This window comes from Tamandua tetradactyla, chromosome 9, assembly GCF_023851605.1.
Source record: "Tamandua tetradactyla isolate mTamTet1 chromosome 9, mTamTet1.pri, whole genome shotgun sequence".
NCBI lineage: Eukaryota > Metazoa > Chordata > Mammalia > Pilosa > Myrmecophagidae > Tamandua > Tamandua tetradactyla.
The window spans coordinates 7,322,220-7,344,022 of record NC_135335.1 but is presented as its reverse complement, the minus strand read 5'-3'; the positions used below and the strand labels follow the sequence as shown (position 1 = coordinate 7,344,022).

Below are 21,803 nucleotides of genomic sequence, written 5' to 3'. Positions count from 1 at the left end.
ACCGCAGGTGCCTCCAGGTCCTGCAGGTGAGTGAAATGAATGGAGGGGTGAGAGGGGCCAGGCCTGAACCCCGGAGCCTGCTCAGCTCCAGCTCCGGCCTTTGCTACTGGGGAAATGCACACCCAGTCGTCCCTAGATCTTCTAGCTTTTCAAGGGAAGCCAGAAATCGACTTTAAATGAGAAATTTCCTAATTTTTAAATGTTGGCAACATTTAAAAACGTGAAGGCAATAAAATAAAAGCAACCCACATCTGCACGGCAGCAGGGCTACGCGTGCAACTTCGCTGCTGGGTCTAGGGTTTCGGGGACCTGTCTGGATCTTTACCAGGATATAACCCCCGCAGCTGCACTCACCTCGTTCCACCCTCCTGCCCCCACCCTTACCCCAAGGCAGTCATGAGCCCCATTTTATAGCTGGGACAACTGAGGCTCAGAGAGACTGAGACAAGTGTCCACTTGGGTTAGTGAGGGGGGCCAGATCTGGGATTCAGAGCTGGGAGCCTCTGACTCCAAACCTTGTGTACGGTTGCCCTGCGCCCCCACCCCTTCCTACACCTCTGACATCTCCCCCTAGTTCTCGCCTCTCTCCCCTCCCCCACAGGCAGCTGTGCTCTGATTTCTGATCCTTTGCAGGTGACCTGCCTAGAACTTCTGACTGGGGCGTACGTTTTGTTACAAATACCTTCACCAATAGCACAACCCTAGAAAGGGCAGGGGGGCCGGGGGGGAGTCTGGGGCCTGAGCTGGGCCTCCCTCTGCCGCTCCTGGCTGTCCAGCCCAGTGAGACCTCATCGTCTCACAGTCTCTCACCAGGTGAGCAGGGGAAAAAGCTGACGACTTTGTTGATTGGATTCCAGGGAGGCCGAGGCAGGCTGGGGCGTGTGTGTTCAGGTGAACACGTGTGTTTCTGGGCTAAGGAGCGGTGGTGAGGAGTGTGGGGCAGATGCCTGGGTTAGAGTCCCCGTGCCTGGGTTAGAGTCCTGCTGGTTTCGTTATCAGCTGTGCCCTGGGGCGAATTACTCCACCTCCAGGCCTCAGGAGTCCCATCTGCAAACCAGAGATTGTAATTGTGCCTACCTACCTTGTAGTTATGAGGCTTAGATGAGGTCATTATATGCAGAATATTTGGAGCCTGGCTTGGCAGGTAAGGAATGCATAGCATGGTTAGCTGTTATTATCAACATCATCGTTATCTTCAGCCAGGTCCCAGGAATGGGCTTCTATCAAGTCAGGACCAGTGGAGCCTTTCCTGGCTTAGACCCGCCTTCCCATCACCATGACAACCTGCAGCTCCTCGTGGGCGTGGGGGCGTCCTTGGGAGAGCTTAGAGCAAGGAGCCACCCCTGGAACCTGGGCAGGGTTTTGCTCCAGGATCCCTGCTTCTCCAGGGCTCCTGTGCTGGTGACAGGGTATATGTACTGGATAACCCTCTCTGAGCCAAGGCACCCCAGCTTCTTGGCTTCATAGCCATAGATTAGGGAGAACCCCAGAATTCCTAAAAATGCCAAGTATCCCAGTTTCCTCCTCTGACTTCACCCCAGCCCTAAAGGAAGACTATGGCTTGCTTCAGGGGTTGCAAACTGGCAAGCAACAGCCCAAGAGCCATTTTTTTTTTTTTTTGTGAATTCGTTGCAACATATAAAAATCAAGAGATATCTGGCTTTTCTTTAAAAAGAGGAACAGCCCCCCTCGCCTTGACCCACCTGTCCTGCATCCCTTGAACTGACATGACCCTGTTTATTCCAGTCTCCCTTTCTCACCCCTTCTCCCCTGCACAGAGAACATGTCCATGGGGCATATTTACTTCTTAGCAACGATAATAAGAAAGGAATGAGCAGTCGCCTGTGTGCAGCTTGTTTGAGCTCCCAGACCTCCTTCTAGAACAACTTAGAGCTCAGTGGTTCATAAAAGCCAGGGAGTGGAGAATGGAGGTGGTGAGAGGGCTGATGAGAGAATAGCACAGAAACGCGACCTTTCCTTTCCAGTTTAAACAGAAGCATTTGAAGTGAGGCCTTCGATGGAAGGAAGAGAAAGTTGCCAGATTTGGAAGACATCCAAGTTAAATTCAAATTTCAGATACACAGCAAATAAATTTTTTTAGTATAAGTATATCCCATGCAATATTTGGGACATACTTATTGTTTGAGTTTGCTAGCTGCTGGAATGCCGTATACCAGAAATGGAATGGCTTCTCAAAAAGAATTTAATAAGTTATAAGCTTACAATTCTGAGACTGAGAAAATGTCCCAATTAAAGCAAGTCTATAGAAATGTCCAATCTAAGGCATCCAGGGACAGATACCTTGATTAAAGAAGGCTGTTGAAGTTCAGAGTTTCCCTCTCATCTGGAAAGGCACTTGGCGAACACAGTCAGGGTTTCTCTCTCGGCTGGAAGGGCACATGGCGAACAAGGTGTCATCTGCTACCTTCCTCTCCAGCTCCCTGGGAGGTGTTTTCCTTCTTCATCTCCAGAAATCACTGCCTAGTGAACTCACTGCTTTGTGGTTCTGTGACATTCTCTGTTGTGGCTCCTCCATTCTTCTCTGCTCTCTCTGAGTCTCCAGCTTTCTCCAAAATATTTCCTCTTTTATAGGATTCCAGTAAAGTAATCAAGACACACCTGGAACGCATGGAGACACGTCTCCACCTAATCCAGTTTAACAACCACTCTTGATTGAATCACATCTCAAGGGAGATGATCTAATTACAGTTTCAAACATACAGTACTGAGTAGGGATTAGAAGAAACGGCTGCCTTTACAACATGGGATTACAATTAAAACATGGCTTTTCTAGGGTACAGTATATACACCTTTTCAAGCCGGCACACTTTTATTAAAAAATAATCTGAAATTCATGTGTTTAACTGGGAGTCCTGCATTTGCTCTGACAACCTGAAATAAGGTCTTCAAGTGCTTGGAAAGACATTTAAATGCCATTTTTAAAAATGCGGATTAAAAGAGCACCTACATACAGCCGGCCTCTCCTTTTCCTGCTGCATTTCAGGATCACAGGCAGGCAGGGCACGGGGTTGGGGTTGGTGACCCTCCACGGCTGGTGGGGAGGAGGTGTGGCCGCTGTGCACCCTCTCTCCTGACTCTCTTTTTGCCTTCCAGTTGCAGCCGCTGCAGGGGACGCCATGGCCGTGGATGTGGCAGAATACCACCTGAGCGGTGAGTCCCAGTGGCAGGACCCTCCCCTGGGTACCACACCTGGGCATCCAGCCTGGGGTGGGGGTGTCGGTGGGGCACAAATAGCAGCCCGCTTACCTGGTGCCTAAGGGGGCACAGCCTTAGGGATACTAATTTAGGACCAGCAGGAGGGCTGAGCCATCATTCTATCTCAGCGGCTCCTTCCTGTTCAAGCCACTCCCCCTGACTGATTTGAGGGACTTGTCCCACTGCCCCCTGAGGATGAGCTTGTGAGACGGAATCCACTCACCCGGGTCCACTCTTGGAGCCTATCAAGTTAACCAAGGGAGAGGAGACCAAGAAGGTTAATGGTGGATTCGTGGATCATGAAACTCAGAGATCACCCAGTTCTGGGTGGCAAATATCCCGGATACGGTTCCCACCCTTCCAGTGCTGTTCCCATGGCAGGCATAGCTAAGCGATCACAGCACTGCCGCTGAGCTTGGAGACGCCCTCCTGCGGCCCTGCCAGTCAGCTGTGGGCGGTGCCAGAGCTGAAATACACCGCCACCGTCCCTCTCCCTTTACAGATGAGAGGAGGGCCATTCAGCACTTCAGCCAGAGAAAAGGACTGGCCCACAGTCACACAGTGAGTGGGTGACAGGCTCAGGGCAAGAACCCAGATCTCCTGACTCCCAGCTTAGTGCTCTCTGCCACTCCAGCCCCTATCCTAACGTCGCCCCCAGCAAGCCCAGGACTGTGCTGACCCCCCAAGCCAGGGATCCTCACTTCTCTCCATCTGCAGATGCACAGGTCTAGGCCCAGGCCCAACCACTAACTCCCTGCATGGCCTTGGGCAAGTGAGGGCGTCTTTCTGGGGCTCCACTTACTCATCCACAAAATGGGTACACTGAGGCCGGCGTCAGGGGCAGTTTGGGAAGACTCAGGGAACCGATGCCTGTGAAATGCCCAACACAGTGGGAGCCCAGGTCTCTCCCAACCCCAGGCCTTTGGCCATGCTGTGCCCTTTGCCTGGAGTGCTTCCCTGCCTCCTGGCCGGGCTAAGTCCTGCGGTTCCAGAGCTCTCCTCTGACCCCTGCTTCCGTATCTATAGAATGGAGATAATAAGAGAACCAACCTCTCAGGGTTTTTCTGAGGGCCAGCGGGTAAGTACACATGAAGGGCTTCCAACAGGACCCAGCACGTGCCAAGTGCTTTATAAGGGGAGCTATTGTTAGTTTATTGGGTTTTTATTATTATTATTATTATTATTATTATTATTTGCATGGGCAGGCACCGGGAATCAATCCCAGATCTCTGGCATGACAGGTGAGAACTCTGCCACTGAGTCACCATTGCCTGCCCTATAGTTGTTATTTTTATGATTACTATTACTACTTACTCCCTGGTCTTAGTTTAGACCTCACTTCCCCTGGGAGTTCTCTCTATACCCCCCACCTCCAAGGCTGATCCACCTTAAAAACGAATAAATAAATGAGCAATAACTGTCATCTTTTCATGCCATTTTTCTGGAGCTTTTCCCGGCTTCTGAGAGGGCCTGGATGTGAACCTTATCGGGATTTTTCTCCATTCCCTGGCATCCGACTCAGCCCTGCCACCCTGGCTGTGCCCACTGCCAGCTCCCGCCCGGGCCCTGCTGATACTCTGCTGGGCAGCGGGCACATCTCGGCCAGTGCCCTCCACATATGCCCCACGCCCTCTGATTTTCCAGCCACTTTCCCACCCCATCATCCATTTGCCACCCTCCCAAAACTATCCTGGGCCTTGTCGGGGCAGGTCCGGGACCCTTTGAATCGCTCTGTGTGCCCGCAGATTCCATCCGATTGCAAGGAGCAGTCAGGAGGAAACAGAATCTGCTTGTAGTCCTTCCATCCTTGTTACTTGTTTGATTTTTTACACCAAAATCACACAGTCATACCATGTGGGGGATTGACTTTTTTTTTTAACCTCTTAATGCCAGAAACGTTTCTCTGCATTGCCATAGAGACACCCTGATGACCTCAGTTGTCTTGCTCCATCCCGGTGACATTTCTCCCGAGGCAGCCCCGCCAGCCCCCGCCCAGCTCCTTTGGTCGGACCTTCCGGCTGTTTCCAGATTCCTGCTGTTATAAATACAGCATCAGTGACTCACACCAGACATCGAGCCTGTTGGGATTTTTCTCCTTAGAATAAATTTCTCTGGGTGGGGCCACGGAGTGCGGGGTGTTTTCGTCGTCCTCTGGCACCTTCCAGAGGAGAAAAGCCCAGAGAGGCTGGGTGACTCGTCCAGGCGCCAAGGCGCCTGCACCCACATCCTGCCACTTCTCACCTCTGGACCCCTGAGCAGATGAATAGATGTCTGCTTTAGCCTGGTTCAGCCTTACTTCTCCTTCTCTAGAAAGTGGGATTTGAGACCTCATGGGGTGCTAAGAGCTGGGCCCTGCCCTTTTCTAGAGGGAATTTGTGCTGTGGATTCCGGCTAGAGTTGGCTCAGCTCAGGGGAGAGCAGGGGCAGGCTGAGGACTGCCTTTGCCATGTGATTCCTTCCTGCGTGGCAGGGACACTGGGGACTTGGGGACGAGTCTCCCAGGCCTCTCTCCCGCTGGGCACTCTGCTCTTTCTGGCCTTTTACACAGTCTTTATTCTTTCTAAACTCCCCGGTGCTTTTACCTTGGCCTGGCCTGTTTCTCTCTCCTCCACCTTAGGTCAGCTTGGATGTTCCTCCTCCAGGAAGCCCTCCTGGACTGTTGCCATCACAATTCCCATCACCCTGCTTTGTCTAGTTGTTTGCCCACCCCCAGACCGTGAACTACTTAAGGACAGGAGCAGGGACAGAGTCGGACTTACCCACCTCCAGTTCCCTGTGACCCCATGGTACCGGCACACAGTAGGTGCACAGTGAATGTGTGATAAGAAACCTCTGCCCCTGAAATGTCCGCTTTCGAGGGCCCGTGTTGGATGAAGGCCGGGGGCGGGGGGGCAGTGGTTAAGCCTGCACGCCCTGACGCCCAGCTGCCAGGGCCGGAAGCCCTGTGACCTCGTACCAGTCCCTTAACCTTTCTGTGCCTTGCTTTCCCCATCTAAATTGAATGTAGAGGCAGCCCTGAGAATGGTTTTGCTTGTCAACAGTGGGAACTTCTGCAAAATGAATCCCCGTAATTCCTTGTCCTCCTTTAGAAAAGCAGAGTCAGATTTCCATGCAGGGTAAAGCAGGACCTTTTAACATTTTGGGGTTCCTGTGGCATGCTGTGCATGTTTGAGGGGTAGTTTATTATGTCTGGGGAAACTGAGGTTCAGATAAGGTTAGTTATTTACTCTCAGTGGATAAAAAGCGTTTGAACCTCTGGGTCTGTCTCCAAACCCTGCACAGGCTGCAGCCACCTCCCACCTCTGATTGAGATTTTTTTTTTTTTTTTTTTTTTTGCTAACAGCTTTTTGAGATTTAATTCACACACCATGCAATTCACCCATTTAAAGTATACAGTTCGGTGGTTTTTAGTTTATTCACAAAGTTGCACACATTACCACAATCAGTCATGTTCACCAGAGCATCACCCCAAAAAGAAACCCTGAACCCATTAGCAGTCACTTCCCGTGACTCCCCCCACCCCCACCCAGTCCCTGGCAATTATTAATCTCCTTTCTGTCTCTATGGATTTGCCTAATCTGGACATTTCATGTGAATGGAATCATACAATATGTGGTCTTTTGTGTGTGGCTTCTCCAGCTCGGCATAATGTTTTCAAGTTTCATCCGTGTTGTAGCATGCAGCAGTGCTTCATTCCTTTTTATTGCCAAATAAAGGGGATGCACCACGTTTTATTTTATTTTATTTATGCATTCATCAGTTGACGGGCCTCAGGGTGTTCTGGCCATGTCTTGAGGCAATAATAGGTAATTTTGTGTTCTCCCTCAAGTCCCCTTCCCCAACCCTTCCCCGTCCCCCCAAACCCAAGAGACTGCTTTGATTATACAGATGCAAGAGGGCCTCTGCAAGCTATAGGGTCAGAGAACTTAAAGAGGCAGGGGATTTTTTTTTTTTTTTTTTTTGAGTAAAGGGACAGCTAACCACTGCTTACAGCTCTTCATCTCCTCCAGCCAAGTGTCTCCCCAAGTGGAAACTTCCACGGAATGGGGAATAGAAGCACAAATCCGAAGAGCATGTGTGTCTTGTTTGCTGCTGGCTCCCCAGCCCCAAGCACCAAACCTGACCCCCCAATAGTCATTCAATATATACTCATTCAGTGAACAACAAGGTCAAGGCTGAATTACTTGCCCCCTGGGGTGTAGTGACTGGGGGACCCCAGGGCTCACTGTTGAGAGAGGCTCCCTCTTGCCTTGCAGTTATCAAGAGCCCCCCTGGCTGGGAGGTGGGCGTCTATGCCGCAGGGGCCCTGGCACTGCTGGGAATCGCAGCCGTGAGCCTGTGGAAGCTCTGGACATCGGGGACCTTCCCTAGCCCCTCTCCGTTCCCAAACTACGACTACAGGTACCTCCAGCAGAAGTACGGTGAGACCTATGCGGAGGCCAGGCAAAAGGTGAGGCTCCCCTCCCCCCCCACCTCCCCCATCTCCCTGTGAACGAGCCCAGGCCTGTCTTGTCCAGCCCTGTATCTCGATTCCTAGCCCACACTGGGCATCCCTAAACGCTCAAATCGACCCCCCGCGAGTACCTTTTCTGTCTGTGGTTTTGACACACTGTGTGTCGTATCTACGTAGAATTTTATACCCTGCCCTTTTTATCTCACCTCCAGCCAACGCATTTTCCTGTCTTGTTAATCAGCCTTGAATGGCTGCATAAGGTGGTTTTTATGACGTGCCGTGGTTCACTAAATGCCATTATAAAGAATACATGGAAGGTTTGGATTATGTTCTTCGGCTGGATGCCCAGATGTAGAATTGCTGCATCAGCTGGTACAAACATTTTTAGAGCTCTCAATATATATCGCTGAACATGTTGTCAATCAACACTTCGTGGAAAGTTTTTCTAACCTTGTGTCTGTTTCCGGGGAGCACAGCCAGAGTCTGGTACTGGACCAGGATCCCACGTGCTCACTCGCTCACAGTTTTAGGGGGACTCTCTCTCAGTCTGTTGTGAAGAGTATAAATCACTATGACTTTTCCTAAGAGCGTTTTGGCAAAATGTATCCAAAGCCTTCCCAAGGACTGTGTCTTCTGACCCAGGATAGAAAGCTCTGCAATGCTGTATTTCTGTATTTGTTGACAATTAGCAACAACACAAATACCCAACAGTAGGGGAATAGTAAAATAAATGATGATTATCTGCTCAGTGGTAAATTGGGGAGCCGCTGAATATTAATAAAGAATGTGTAACAGCAGAGAAGACGCTCCTGTACAAAGGCTTTTGCTTTCTCAAATCCCAAGATCAATTTAGAGAAAAGGAAAATATTAGGGTGTGCATTCCTTGACATGAAAGCTTTCTCGTTCTGTAAACATTTTTTGTTGTTGTGAATTTCTTTTGAATCTACATACTCATGTATACAGTGGTTATACTCTAGAATTTATATCCATCCACTTTTCTTTTTAGTATTATTATTATTATTATTTTTTACATGGGCAGGCACTGGGAATCGAACCCGGGTCCTCTGGCATGGCAGGCAAGAACTCTGCCTGCTGAGCCACCGTGGCCCACCTTATATCCATCCACTTTTGCTGAATACTGAGATTGCTGACTCCTTCTCCTTTATATAAACAACACTGCAATGAACATCTTTGTGTAATGAACGCTGTCCATCTAAAGCAACAGTTTCGAGTTAAAAAAAAAAAAGCATCCTCACGTCCTGGTTAGGAGAGAAAACTAAGGGACCTGAAATAACATTAAACAAGGACCTTCCTAACGAAGGGAGGCCCTGTCTTGGCTCAATGAGAACCTCCCTCCTCTCTTCGCCAGCTCCCAAAGACCGATCCTCCTGCCCTTGTGATGCTCCCGTGTCTTTTCTCTCTCACCCCCAGAGGGTACCTGCCTGGACTGCCCGGCGGGCCAGCTCATCACGGGGTGCCCCCAGCCGCAAGGGCAGCCTCAGCGCCGAGGACACCTTCGAAAGCATCAGTGACCTGGGGCCCCTGGAGCTGATGGGCCGGGAGCTGGACCTGGCTCCCTACGGAAGCCTCCGGAAGTCACAGTCGGCCGACTCCCTGAACTCCATCTCCTCTGTGAGCAACACCTTCGGGCAGGACTTCACGCTGGGCCAGGTGGAGGTGAGCATGGACTACGCGGCTGCCTCGCACACCCTCCACGTGGCCGTGCTGCAGGGCAGGGACCTCCTGGAGCGAGAGGAGGCCAGCTTTGAGTCCTGCTTCATGCGCGTCAGCCTGCTGCCCGACGAGCAGATTGTCGGCATTTCCCGGGTAAGTGGGGGCTGGGGGTGGGGGTGGGGGGGACGAGGGTGCACGGGGAGGCCCTGCAGGGCCTGGCTGGGCGGGGTAGGGGTGGCACCCTGGGCTCTCTTGTTGCACGGTTCTGATGTGGCACCAAATTTGCACAGGGTGGGGATTGTCCATTTCCACAGCTGTCCACTGCATCGACTTGGGGTCCTGGCAGGAAAGGGCTGACCCACCCTAGTTGGCTAATTTGGGAGAGCGTATTACCAGGACCGTTTGCAGCAGAGGTGCAGGGTGATGCCAGGGACAGTGCGATGTCCTGGGAACTAGGGACAGCAGGGACAGCAGGGGTCAGGGGAAGGGGAGGCTGCTGAGCCCAAAGGAGAGAAGCATGGCGGGGGGGGGAGGCGGAGAGGGGACAGTCACCTTAAGAGCCACAGTTAACCCACAGCCATGCTGCAGAGAGGGGCTGCAGTGTGCTGTAGCCCCCCGGTTGCTAGAGCAGATACCATGCAATGCGTTGCGTTAAACAGTGGGAATTTACCGGCTCATGATTTTGGGGGTAGGAGAAATCCAAATCAAGACGTCTTCACTGCAATGCTTTCTTCCCAAAGACTGGGATACTGGGGCCAGTGAGCCTCGGTCCTGGGCTCCTGTGTCACGCGGCAATACACGTGACTACCCCTGCTGGCTGCCCCCTTCTCTTCCGGATTCCCTTGATATTTAGCTTCTCGCTTCCCGTGGCTTTCTCTCCCCATCTCACTGTCTGAATTTCATTCTGCTTACGAAGGAATCCAAGAGTAGGATGGAGACCCACCCCATTCAGGCTGGGCTATACCTTAACTGCAGGAACCAAAGGTCCTGCTACCACGGGGTCACAGGCACAGGAATGGATTCTGTTTTAAGGACGTGTCTTTGTGGGATGCACCACTCCACACCACCGCAGGGAGTAAGCAATCCCACCTCCCTCTGACCTCCCGTCCCCCTCCTGTGACCTCTGCCGGCTCTCCCCACTGGAAGCCAGAGGCCAGGACAGCCAGCTGCTGCAGCCCACAGAGGTCAGCTCCTGGGATGAGCAGGGGGCAAAGGGTAGAGAGAAAACTGGACATTGCAAAGGGGCTTACGGGGAAGCCCCAGCACTGTGGGAGTCAGGGGGGGGCACCAGCCCTCTGAGATGGCCGAGGCTGACACTTGGTGGCTTCTGGCCAGAGCAGTGTGACCTTGGGAAAGCTACATAAGCTCTCCGTACCTCTGTTTCCCCATACGCCTGGCAGAGGTCATAGTGATTGAGAAGGGGCTGAGGTGACACACGGAAAGGGTTAGCACTGTCCTTGGCACGTGCTCGGTGGGTTTGGCTTTCAGAGACGTGAAGGGCTCCAGCCCCCCTGGAGAAGGCATGTTGCAGACAGCAGTGCCCCAACCAGAGCTGAGCTGAGTGCCTGATCCCTGGAGTGCCACCCCCGCCCCCCGCCCCCCGTGACTCTCCTGCTAGCCTCCTGAAGCCCACGGGGTAGACTGTTAGGGAGTCTTGCAGACGAGGAAGCTGAGGCTCGGGGAAGGGCTTTTTGCCCAGGAGGTGAGCAGGAGATCGGGGACTCGGAGCCGGGGTTCTCCTCATTCTCTGAGAAAGCTCAGTGCCCAGGGGAGAATGGACGGTGGGCAAGCCCCAGGCTCTGCGGGCAGGGGATAGTGAAGAGGCCAATTCCATCAAACTGGGAAGGGCCTGGATGCCGAGGCCAGAGGTCGAGATGGGCTTCATCCCACAGGGGCAAGGGGCCCTTGAAGTTTCCAGAGCAAGGGACCTGGGGGGCACGTAGCTCCTGGTAGTGAGGGCAGACTACGGCTCGGGCCCCTGGAGGCTGTGATGGATTGATTCCCGGGAAGGAAGCTGCTTGGCATCACAAACTGGCCCATCCCACCGAGTAGGGGGTTGTCCCTGGGCTGGGCAGCCCTCCCAGCTTCAGGGGATATGCCAAGGATGAGAGCTGCGATCTTTAAATATCCCTAGGCAGTGACTAAGGCAGATCCCCGCGGAAGGGGGGCAGTGCCCGTGCGTGCACCTTCCCAGGGGACCTACCCACAACTTCCTGGGAGGAGGCCAGTGGCACCCAGCAGGCAGGCCTGGGCTCCACCCCTCCACCCATCCATCTAGCCATCCATCCACCCAGCTGTCCATCTGTCTATCCTTCCCTCCACTCACCCATCCATCCACATTCATCTACCCACCCACCCGCCCCTCCACTCATCCTTCCATCCATCATCCATCCATCCCATAATGCTCAGAGAGTCCTGGGTCAGGTTCTGCAGGTGAAGGGCACAGACCCTGCCTGGCAGTGTGTGGGCTGGGGAGGAGGGTGACAGGCCATTGTCAGGGCAGAGGAGGGGTGGCCCTGGGGAGCAAGGGTCAGAGAGGCTTCCTGGAGGAAGCGGTACCCAAGCCGAGTCTTAGAGGTTAAGTGGGAGCCGGCCAAGTGGTGGAGTGGGGAGGGCATGGCGGGCTGAGGGCACCGCATGGGCGAAAGCTCGAAGGTGAGAAATTCTTTCATGCCCAGGCCAGCAGGGGAACCGTTCAAGGACTTTGAGCTGGCAAGTGACAAGACAGGCTCTGCCTGAGGGACATCACCCTGGAGGGGGACGGGGAGGCAGCAGGGGCTGAAACGGGCCTCCTGGCTGGTTGCAGTCTTGTCGAGGACAGGGCCTGGGTGCCTGCTGGCCGCCGTGGTCCCCATGTGCCCAACCAGGCCGCGTCCCCAGCAGAGGCCCAGGGACTCTTTGTGGAAGCCGCAGACAACCCCTGCTGCCCTGGCACAGTGGTGGTGGCCCTTTCCCACGCCCCTCACCCTGAGCTGCACAAGAACCCCAGCACTGGGTGCCACCAGCGGGCAGCAGAGTCTTGAACAGAACAAGTCATAATTGCCGTAATCCTTTTTTTACTTGATCCACAACCCCCACGATGTGACCCCCCCCAACTCTGCAGTGGGCTTAGGGGGTGCCTTTTGTCAAGGAAAAAGAGAGAAAATATTTTTCCTACATACTATTGACTTCCTCATCATGAATCAGCAAATGTCTCGGCGGACCCCGCCATTTCACGACTGCCAGGGACGGGGGTTGAATCTGGGACTGTGCCAGGCCCTACGGGGGAGGCGCCTTGTGCCAGGCAGTCTCATTTGAGCCCTCCATGCCAGGTGTCGTCTCGTTTGAGCCTCGCCACAGCTCTGCGTAGTGGGTACCACCATTTATCCCCATTTTACAGTTGAGGAAACTGAGGCCCAGCAAGTTTAATGGATTCACAACTGGGAAATGGCCGGGCCCAGATCCAAGCCAGCCCTGGGGAGCAGCAGCCTCCCAGCCTCCTCCCTGGGCCACGTGGCATGGTGGGTGTCCGTGGCTCTCGACTCCACAATTATCCCACCCACCCCCTGCAGACCTGAATCAGGGCTGGGCGCTGGGGCAGTTGCAAGGAGGATGGAGATGGGCTTGGCCAGGGTATCGTGAGAGTCAGGTGGAGCAGGGGGCACTGAGGTTGGGAACTAGGTGGGGTCAGATTGTGCAAGCTTCCTATGCCAGTCCACCAAAGGAAGGACACAAACATGTGACCGTGGTGGAGAAGACAGGGCCAGGCCCCCAGGCCAGGTCTCTGGACTCCCCGTCCAGTGCTCTCTCCCTCCTGTGGCCTCCCAGGCTCCGGGCTGCCACCTCCTCTCCAGCTTTGGAGCTCCCTGCACGGCCCTTTCTCTCTCTCTCTCTCTGCAGATTCAGAGGAATGCCTACTCCATCTTCTTCGACGAGAAGTTCTCCATCCCCCTGGACCCCGCGGCCCTGGAGGAGAAGAGCCTGCGGTTTTCCGTGTTTGGCATCGACGAGGACGAGCGCAATGTCAGCACGGGGGTCGTGGAGCTGAAGCTTTCTGTGCTCGACCTCCCCCTGCAGCCCTTCAGTGGCTGGCTCTACCTCCAGGACCAGAACAAGGTAAGCCCGACCTGCCCGACCCCACCCGCCCACCCCCGGAGGGAGCGTTATACATCCAGGCTTCAGGAGAGGGACTCTACTCTCCGGCAGCTGTAGGGCGGCAGGGTTAGAGACCCGAGCCCCGCCTGAGGAAACGCTGCGCCCTGCGTGCACCTGGAACCCCCATCACTGCTGACAGCTCATCCGCTGCACCTGACACCAAACCTGCCGAAGCTCAGCGCCGACAAGGCTTCCGATAGGAAGGCAGGCACTGCCCTAGCCCTAAAGTGGGTTATTTCAGACAGAGGCCAAGCTGAAGTTTACTTTTTCGGGTGTAGGAGCATTTTGGGAACGCTATTGGCTTTTCGGCAAATAATTTACTCATTCATTCTCCCTTGTCCACTTGGGCTTCCATGTACAGCTACCGCGCAGCGTTCTCCTCGGCCTGGAATGAGGGATTGGGAGCACAAGTGCACTTGGTTGCTCCATCTGACAGGCAGCTCTGCTCCTTCCCAGGCAGGGCTCACACCCGACGGGGAGGGAGGGGTGGCTGTGCACTATGGGGTGGCGGGGGGACCTTTTTTCGATCCCACAAGCCAGGGGTCCTGCTCTAGGGCTGCTCCTTCTCTGTGGAGGATGGGGCTTCTGCCCTTTGCTGGCAGTCGAGGCCCCTCAAGTCCCAGGGGAAAAAGCCCGCTGAGCCCCCACCCGCCACCCTTTCCCCCAGGCCGCTGATGCTGTGGGCGAGATCCTGCTGTCCCTCAGCTACCTCCCCACGGCCGAGCGCCTCACCGTGGTGGTGGTGAAGGCCAAAAATCTCATCTGGACCAACGATAAGACCACAGCGGGTAAGGTCCCACTGACTCCTTCCAGTGGCTGCGCCCCAGGCGCCCCACAGTGCTGGCAGGGGTAAACAGGGTGCCAGGTAACCCACCCACCCACCCCCACCACACCCCCGCCCCGCTCCAAAGCACAGCTTTGGCTGAGCTCAGGAGCCACGTGTGATTTGAAAGAAGATGAATCCAGCTGGGGAAACAGGTCCCCGGAAGGCGGCAGGGAGCTCTGCACATGGGAGATGGGTTGGCTTAGAGCCATGGGAGAGCAGGGGACCAAGGCCTGCAGCTGCTTCCCAAAACTGGAATTCATGTCAGAGCCTCCGTTCCCAGAAACAGGGGAGGACCCCAGACCCCCACCGGGGACTAGGGCTCGCGGGGATGGGTGGGGGCGCCGGGTCGCATCAGATGTCCCAGCCCTGCAGCAGCCTCCAGCCCCTCCCAAAGGCACCATGGGGGAGGCAGCTATGCCCTGGGGCGGGAGTAGCTCAAGACAGAGGGCTGGGGGGACCTCACCTATTGGAAGGTGCCAGCCTGGGGGACCCCAGGGTCCAGGCAGGCACACAAGGACTCCCAGTGGGTGGCAGGGACAGGGGCAAAAGACGACTTGTTATTTCTGAGCCTCACGCCATTGACTCAGGCTCCGCTGAGCAGGCACGAGGTGACACAGGGCCTGCGCGGGCCATTTATTCCATACATAGAATGACCCTAAGCAGGCAGGTCTGCTGAGCTCCCCAGAGGCTGTGTGAGGGGAGCGTGTGGGCTGAGCAGGCTGTCTGAGTCCGAAGCCCAGCTCCTCCCCCTGCTTGCTGCGTGAGCCTCAGTTTTCTCATCTGTAAAATGGGAGGAGAATAAATGACCCACTGCAGGATGACAGGAGACCATGGCAATAATGAAGATTTGGGGAGGGAGGTCATTTGGAGTCAGGGGGCCGAGCCAGCCTGGGCAGGGATGCTACAGCCAGCTTGGCACTGGCCTTCAGCCCCGTGCCCCCTTGCCCACCTGCAGACCCCTTCGTCAAGGTATACCTGCTGCAGGACGGGAGAAAGATGAGCAAAAAGAAGACAGCGGTGAAGAGGGATGACCCCAACCCGGTGTTCAACGAGGCAATGATCTTCTCAGTGCCGGCCATTGTGCTCCAGGTGGGGGGGGGGGAGGGGGGAATGCTGGGCCAGGTCACCCCCAGAAGCATTTATTGAGTACCCACTGGGTGTCAAGCCCTCGGGTGGGTCCTGGGGACATGGGCAAAAGTCCCCAGACAATCCTAATCCACCAGGGTAGTCAGGGAAGTTTCCTGCAGGAGAGGGTGGCATCTAAACTGAGAGCTGGGGCAAGAGTGTTCCTCGTGGAGAGAGACACAGGTAACCAGAGACGCAGAGTTCTGGACCTAGATTTCTGGGGTTCTAACTTCTGAGGCCCTCTGGGCTCCCCACAGCCTCATGAATCTCAGAAAATCATGTGTCCCAGGAAGACTGCCTCTCAGCAGGGACATCACAGACTGATCGTGGGGGTAGCTGCAGAGGATAGGGCTTCACCCACCGCGGTGCCCTGCTTACATGCCTCAGGGGATGGGGAGCTCACCACCTCTCTTGACTACCTCCTTCCATCCTTGGGCAGTCCTGGCAGTGAGCAAGTCCTTTTGTGCCTTGAGCCAAAATCTGCCCCCATAGCCCTGGGGCTGTATAGAACCTACCTGGTCCCCACTCCCCGGGAAACCCATCTGGATTTGAAAGCCCAGAATTCCTTCCTAATCCAGGCAAACATCCCCACATCTCTGGCCAGTCCTGGGAATGGCCACCTGCCGTGCCCTGTCACTCCCATGGGACAGGCTTCCCACTGTCCCCCACTTCCTCCTGGCCACCGCCTTCCAGAACAGGAGGCTTCTTGGGACCACAAGGCAGAGAGACATCGGGCTGGGTTCTAGTTTTAGCCTCACCGCTTTGATCGCCAGCAAGTTCATTAGAAATCATTGCCACAGTCATTTCTAGAGTTCTGACTGCGCAGAAACAGGCCCCGTTCTCAGTGCTTGACACGTTTTTCATTCATCTGGTTCCCTGAGCCACCCTGTGAGGCGGGTACTGTTATCCCCGTTTTGGAGCAAGTTCATGCAGCAAGGAAGTGGGAGGGTGGCACGTGAAGCTGGTGGCCTGGCTGTCACCATGCGGGGTGCAGATTCTCTCTGGGTCCTTTATTCGCTGGGCGCTGGGACCCCACTCCGGGATGGAGGGGCGGGTGCGGGAAGCCGCGCCTTGCAGCCTCCTGGGCCCCAGCCGCCATGCCTCCTCCTTCCCAGGACCTGTCCCTCCGCGTGACGGTGGCTGAGAGCGGCAGCGATGGCCGCGGGGACCATGTGGGCCACGTCATCATCGGGCCAGCGGCCAGCGGCATGGGCACCACGCACTGGAACCAGATGCTGGCCACGCTGCGCAGGCCCGTGTCCATGTGGCACCCTGTCCGGCGCAACTAGCGGCCGGGCTGGGGGGCTGGAGCTGCCTGGAGCCCGGCGCACACTCAGCTCCGTCCGACGCGCTTCTCTGAGCTCCAGCGGGAGCCAGGGACCCCGGGGCTACCTGGCAGAGGCCCCAAGAGCCACCGTTAGCCTCGGCCCAGACCGAGGTGGGGGAGCAGGCTCAGCTGTATGTCCCAGGGACCCAGCGTCATCTCCCACTGAGGACCAGCTGTGCCGGGCCGGGATCCATGATGGGGCTGGTGGGGGGAAAGGCGGGCGGCAGCCAATTGTGCTCCCATCTCGAGGTCCCTGATGGGTCTGTCCCTCAGCCTGGGAGGGGGACTCCCCCTATCCCACCTCCTCAGAGGCCAAACACTAAGCTCTACCACATGCAAGGACCGAGGGAATCCTGGGGCTAGGCAGGGGTGACATGACACAACACAGGTTCCCCCCCCCACCAAAGGGGTGTCCGGGAGACAGGACCTTCCAGATGATTTGCTCAGTGCTAAACGTCCTCCTAGCCGTGCAGACTCGGGGAGCACCCGGGGCCTGGGGGAAGTGGGGAAGGCCTTCTGGATGAGGGGGGTGTTGGGCTTTGGGGGTCCCAGGCAAGAGTCACACCCTGAGCATGTGGCAGGGGGGCTGGGAGGCGAGAGCAGGGATAGGAGACCAGCATTTCCCTTGCTGCCATGACATCAGTTGAGCGGACATTGGTGAGAGCCCCTCCCAGCCAGGCCTGCGGGGCAGGGACACGCCTCAGGCTGGGGGTGCTGGTGGACAGCAGGCAGGCTCCAGAGAATCGGCAGCAGTAGGAGAGAACTCTGGACTGCAGGCATCCAGATACCTTGGTGGAGCGAGAGGCCCCTGAGCTGGAAGGGCTCAGCCTGTTTGGTGGAGGGAGTGGCTTGGATGGCTCTGAGTGGGTGCCTTGGGCTGCAGGAAGAGGGCGGTTGAGGGACATCAGAAGGAAAGGCAGCTGGAGGAACGATTGGAGGCTTGGAATGCCAGGTTCTGGGGCAAGGCTCAACTCCCTAGAACACTGAGTGCCCTGAACCCCCTACAAGCTGCGCCTGGCACGGGGATTCTTGGGTCGATGGTTTATTGGCAGAGAAACGCGTTAAGGGAGAGGGGAGTAGACAGGGCAGGGGAGGACCCGAGAAAATTGTGGCTTCAGGAGAAGTCTGTCCTTGGCCTGAGCACACGGGGATCTCTGGAGAGTGAATGGCCCCACGGTGGTCCTGCCCAGAAGCCAAGGGGCTGTGCTGTGCACGCTCACACCAGCCGGGCTCTGGCTACTGCCCCCACCCCCTCGCAGTGTCAGGGTGAATGCCCTCCCAGGCATGCCGCCAGAAGCAGCTCCCATCAGCCAAGGGCAATACTCCGAGAAGCAGGTGGCTGGGCACCCTTTGAGCCGGGGAGTGGGCACACCTGCCTGGTCAAAGAGCGTCTGCTCCCTGGGGTGACCCACAGGTGTGGGCATCCAGGCCCAGCCACTTAGTCCCGATGACACGGGGGCATTGACTAGATCGGGGACCCAGGGTGGGTGTTTGGCTGCAGGCAGGACCATGGCTGTCCCCCAACACAATTGTGACCCGGACCCGGGGCCAGGCTGTCCACCCCCTGGCCAGCGCTTAGGGGCCCTAGGGAACACAGCAGGTGGGGCCTTGGCAGCCTCAGACCCCGGGCTCTTCTTTCCTAACCTAGTGACAGTGCAGTGTGGGCTGTTAGCTCCCGCCTTCTTCCTTCCCCCCTTTCCCTTCCCCTAAGTGCATGAAACAGTTGATGGGGACATGGTGGGGACCAAGAATGCCAACTGGAATCTCTCTAGAACCAAAATAAAAGCTGGGCTGGGAAGGAGTGGGCTTCCGGGGAGCTCTTCCTCAGCCAGGATTCCCCTTGTCTCTTCTCTGGGAATCAGGGGTGCACCTCTGCGGGGTTACATGTGCCTGCCCTGCCCTGCTTCTGGGGGTCCAGTTGGGGAGAACATCACAAGGACAGATGCCATCAGGCTGCTTGGGAAGTACAGAAGTAGGGCTCCTAAGCCAGTCCCGGATGAGGGAGGACAAGGAAAGCCTCCTCTTGGGGACACTGAGCTGAATCTTCAGGACAAGAAGGCAAGGGTCAGGTGAACAAGGTGGGAAGAGTGTTCCTGGCACAGGGAACAGCCTAGAAGAAAGGATAGGAGAGAGCAAAAGCCTGGCCTACATATCCAATGGCTGGATCCCAGCCACTGCAGCAAAATGAGGGGTGGGGGAGAGGGGAGCCCAGGGAGAGGCCAGGAGGGGAGAAGGGCCTTAAGACTTCAGTGAGTGCTGGCATCCAGGCTTCAACCCTGCAACCCTTAGACGTAGGTGCTTTGTTACCTCCTTTTGCCAGATGTGGAAACTCAGGCTCAGAGAGGTTAGGTAACTAGCCCAAGATCACACAGCCAGAAAGTTGCAGAGCTGGAATCCAAGCTCTTAACCGCTGGAGGACTACACAGAAGCGCCTCTGGATTCCACACTGCCCTGCCCTCCCCTTCCCTCCCCTCCTCTCCCCTTTCCTGGGAGATCACAGCACAGATAACCTGTAGGGGCGTTCCCAGGGGCCCCCACCACAGGGGCTGGCTGTGAAAGGCCTCTCTGCTCCCATTCCTAGCAGGCAAAGCCAGCCACAAACATAACCACTAAGACAGGCTGCTGCAGGAGTTCCTCATGGGTGGAGGAGGAACCAGAGAGGGCTTCCTGGAGGAGGAAAGAGCCTGAGAGCTGGCCTTGCAGGGTGGGAAAGAGCTCCAGACCAGGGAACTACCTGCACATAGGGGTCATTTGTGTCTGGGGAGCTGACACCACGGCACTGAGGCTCAAGAGATCAAGTGGGCTGGGCTCATTACGCTTGGGATGTCTGGGCTGAGGCAGTAGGTGCTTGTCCTGCTGGCACCGGGGAGCCACAGAGGGGTCTTGCACTGGAGCAGGTCAGAGGGAGGAAGGAACTGCTCTAAGGAGCTTTGGAGGTGACAAGAGGGAGGTGAGTGAGCATTGACCTTGGTCAGTAAGGGGCAGACAGAAGGCCTCTGAGCTGCCAGAGTCTGGTTTCAGGCTCATTCAGCAGGGCCCAAATCAAGGAACTTTCCAGGAGAGAGGTCAGGCCAGTTAAGACTAAGAGAAGCTGTTTTCCTCTTTCTCCGTTGTATCCCCCTACTCATTCCCATCATCTCTCTGACTTCCCCCGGTTCCTCCGGCCCCTTGCTCTACCCACTCCTCCAACTCCAGGCCCCTCTGTCTGGGAGCTTTCAGGAATAGATCAAGTCCCACCTGAAAGGACAGGTATGGGGGTCGCTGACCTGACTAGCCCGGCACCTGGGCCAGGTCTGTCACCTGGGAGAAGCAAGAGGAGCTACTTGAGCAGCCATGGTTTCCAGCAGCTCAAACCTTGACCCCTTCTCTCCTGCCATCGGTGGTCCACATCTGCAGACACCTGAAGGAACAAACCAGAAGGTTAAGCAAGCGCCAGGCCTGGGCCCGGGGGCTCCCCCCACCTCTCTGCCCCTCCCGAAGGATCAGTAATGGTGAGGCAGTGAAACGGCAGCCAGGGTTGAGTTGGTCTGGGGGAGGCCAGACAAGGGGAAACTTTGAGGAGAGGCCTGTCAGGGTTCCAGAGGCCTGGGCAGTTACTTATGCTTCCCCTATCTGAGCCTCAGTTTCCCCATCTGACGAGTGAGGGTATTGGATGGGATGGCCTCTGAGGGCCCCCTCCTCTCTGACTTTCAGAAATCTGGAGCCTGACTGCCTGGGTTTGCATCCCAGCTCCTCCCTTTACCGTCCATGGCACCTTTGGGCCTCAGTTTCCTCATCTGTCAGAGGAGGCTAAGAGCTGTCCCTGCTTCACAGGATGAACTGAAATGACACGTGCCGTGTCTGGCACACAGTAGGTGCTCCATAAGTGTGTGACCAAAGCTTTGGGTGGAGAAGGGCTAACCAAGGTGAACGGCTCTCAGAGCAGGAGTTTGGGGTGGAATGGGGCCACAAGGGGAAGCATGGGCGGCGGGGGGGGGGGGGGGGAACAGTGCACCCTGCCCAGGCATCCCAGGGGGTAGGATTGGACCTCTGAGGTTCTACCTACCTGGCACCTACTTCCCCCTTGGTCCACCCATCCCCAAACATCCCACACCGGGTGGAGCCAGCAGCCAGGAAGATGACTGTGCAGGGAGCAGAGTGGCCACATGGGGGCAGCAGAGGATCAGCCGGGGCAGCAGAGTCCCCCCGGCCTCACCGGAGGATGGGGGTTGGGTAGGGGGCAGATAAAAAATGAGGCCGATGGGCTGAGATTGGATGGGGTGCCGGGAAGCGCGAAGCTGCAGCAGGTGGCGGCTGGGGAGTGGCCACCTGTCTCCAGAACCTCAGGTCATGTCCTATATTCACTCATCCAGGAAGTCATTGGTTCCTTTTATTCTTTTCTTCAGTTTATGTATTCTTTTCGAGCCAGCTTATCTTCCTTTCTCTTTCCCTCCCTCTCTCTTACCCTCCCTCCTCTTCCTTGCCTTCCCGTGTCTGTGCAGCCAGGCAGTCAATTAGACATAACATCCTGAGCAGCTGCTGGGGGCCAGCCTGACCCCAGGGCTCCTCTTCAGGCTGCCCAGCTGGGTCAGCTGCAATCCGAGTTGCTCCCCGCCCAGCTCAGGGCCAAAGGACCTGCAGCCCTGCAGAGGGGACTCTGCTGAGGGCCAAGGGCTGGCCTGGCCACCTCTGCTCTTCTGGGGTCGGTGGGGTAGTGACCCACTGAGTTGGGTTCCCAACCGACTCTGGACTCAGGGTGGGTGGGGGCTGGAGGAGCTGGGTCACCCACAGTCTGGTAGTAAACAGTGGCCACACTCGACTGGAACCATGCCAGCTACCGTGGCTGGGGCAGACAGTGACCTGAGTCACCTCCCAATGCCAAAAATAAACTGCAGAGAAAGTGTGGTCCAGGCCCCAGCAAGGCCTGAGGTTCCAGGAAATTCCCTGCCGAGCAAGGCAGATTCCACGGCCCACTCACCAAGCTCCCCCCTTGCAGGGGCAGAGAGGGTGGGGGTGAGGCTGGGGCTTGATGTTAGGAGCTCTGGGTTCAAATTCCACCTCTACATCCT

General features: G+C 56.1%; 1 protein-coding gene across 1 annotated transcript; it reads left to right on the top strand.

Moving 5' to 3' along the window:
* Positions 1-1,237: 1,237 nt before the first annotated feature.
* On the top strand, positions 1,238-18,927 carry SYT12 (synaptotagmin 12). Its single transcript, XM_077115585.1, has 8 exons — positions 1,238-1,409; positions 3,115-3,171; positions 7,473-7,666; positions 9,101-9,496; positions 13,223-13,438; positions 14,145-14,265; positions 15,259-15,392; positions 16,544-18,927. Exons 2-8 carry the CDS (start codon positions 3,138-3,140, stop codon positions 16,715-16,717), a joined length of 1,269 nt encoding a protein of 422 aa, XP_076971700.1. The 5' UTR covers positions 1,238-1,409; positions 3,115-3,137; the 3' UTR covers positions 16,718-18,927.
* Positions 18,928-21,803: the final 2,876 nt, after the last annotated feature.

Coding starts and splice junctions, on each gene's coding strand:
- SYT12 (XM_077115585.1), top strand. CDS start 3,138: ATGGCCGTGGATGTGGCAGAATACCACCTGAGCG. Junction 14,266..15,258: donor CAACGATAAGACCACAGCGG/GTAAGGTCCCAC, acceptor GCCCACCTGCAG/ACCCCTTCGTCAAGGTATAC. Junction 15,393..16,543: donor TGCCGGCCATTGTGCTCCAG/GTGGGGGGGGGG, acceptor CCTCCTTCCCAG/GACCTGTCCCTCCGCGTGAC.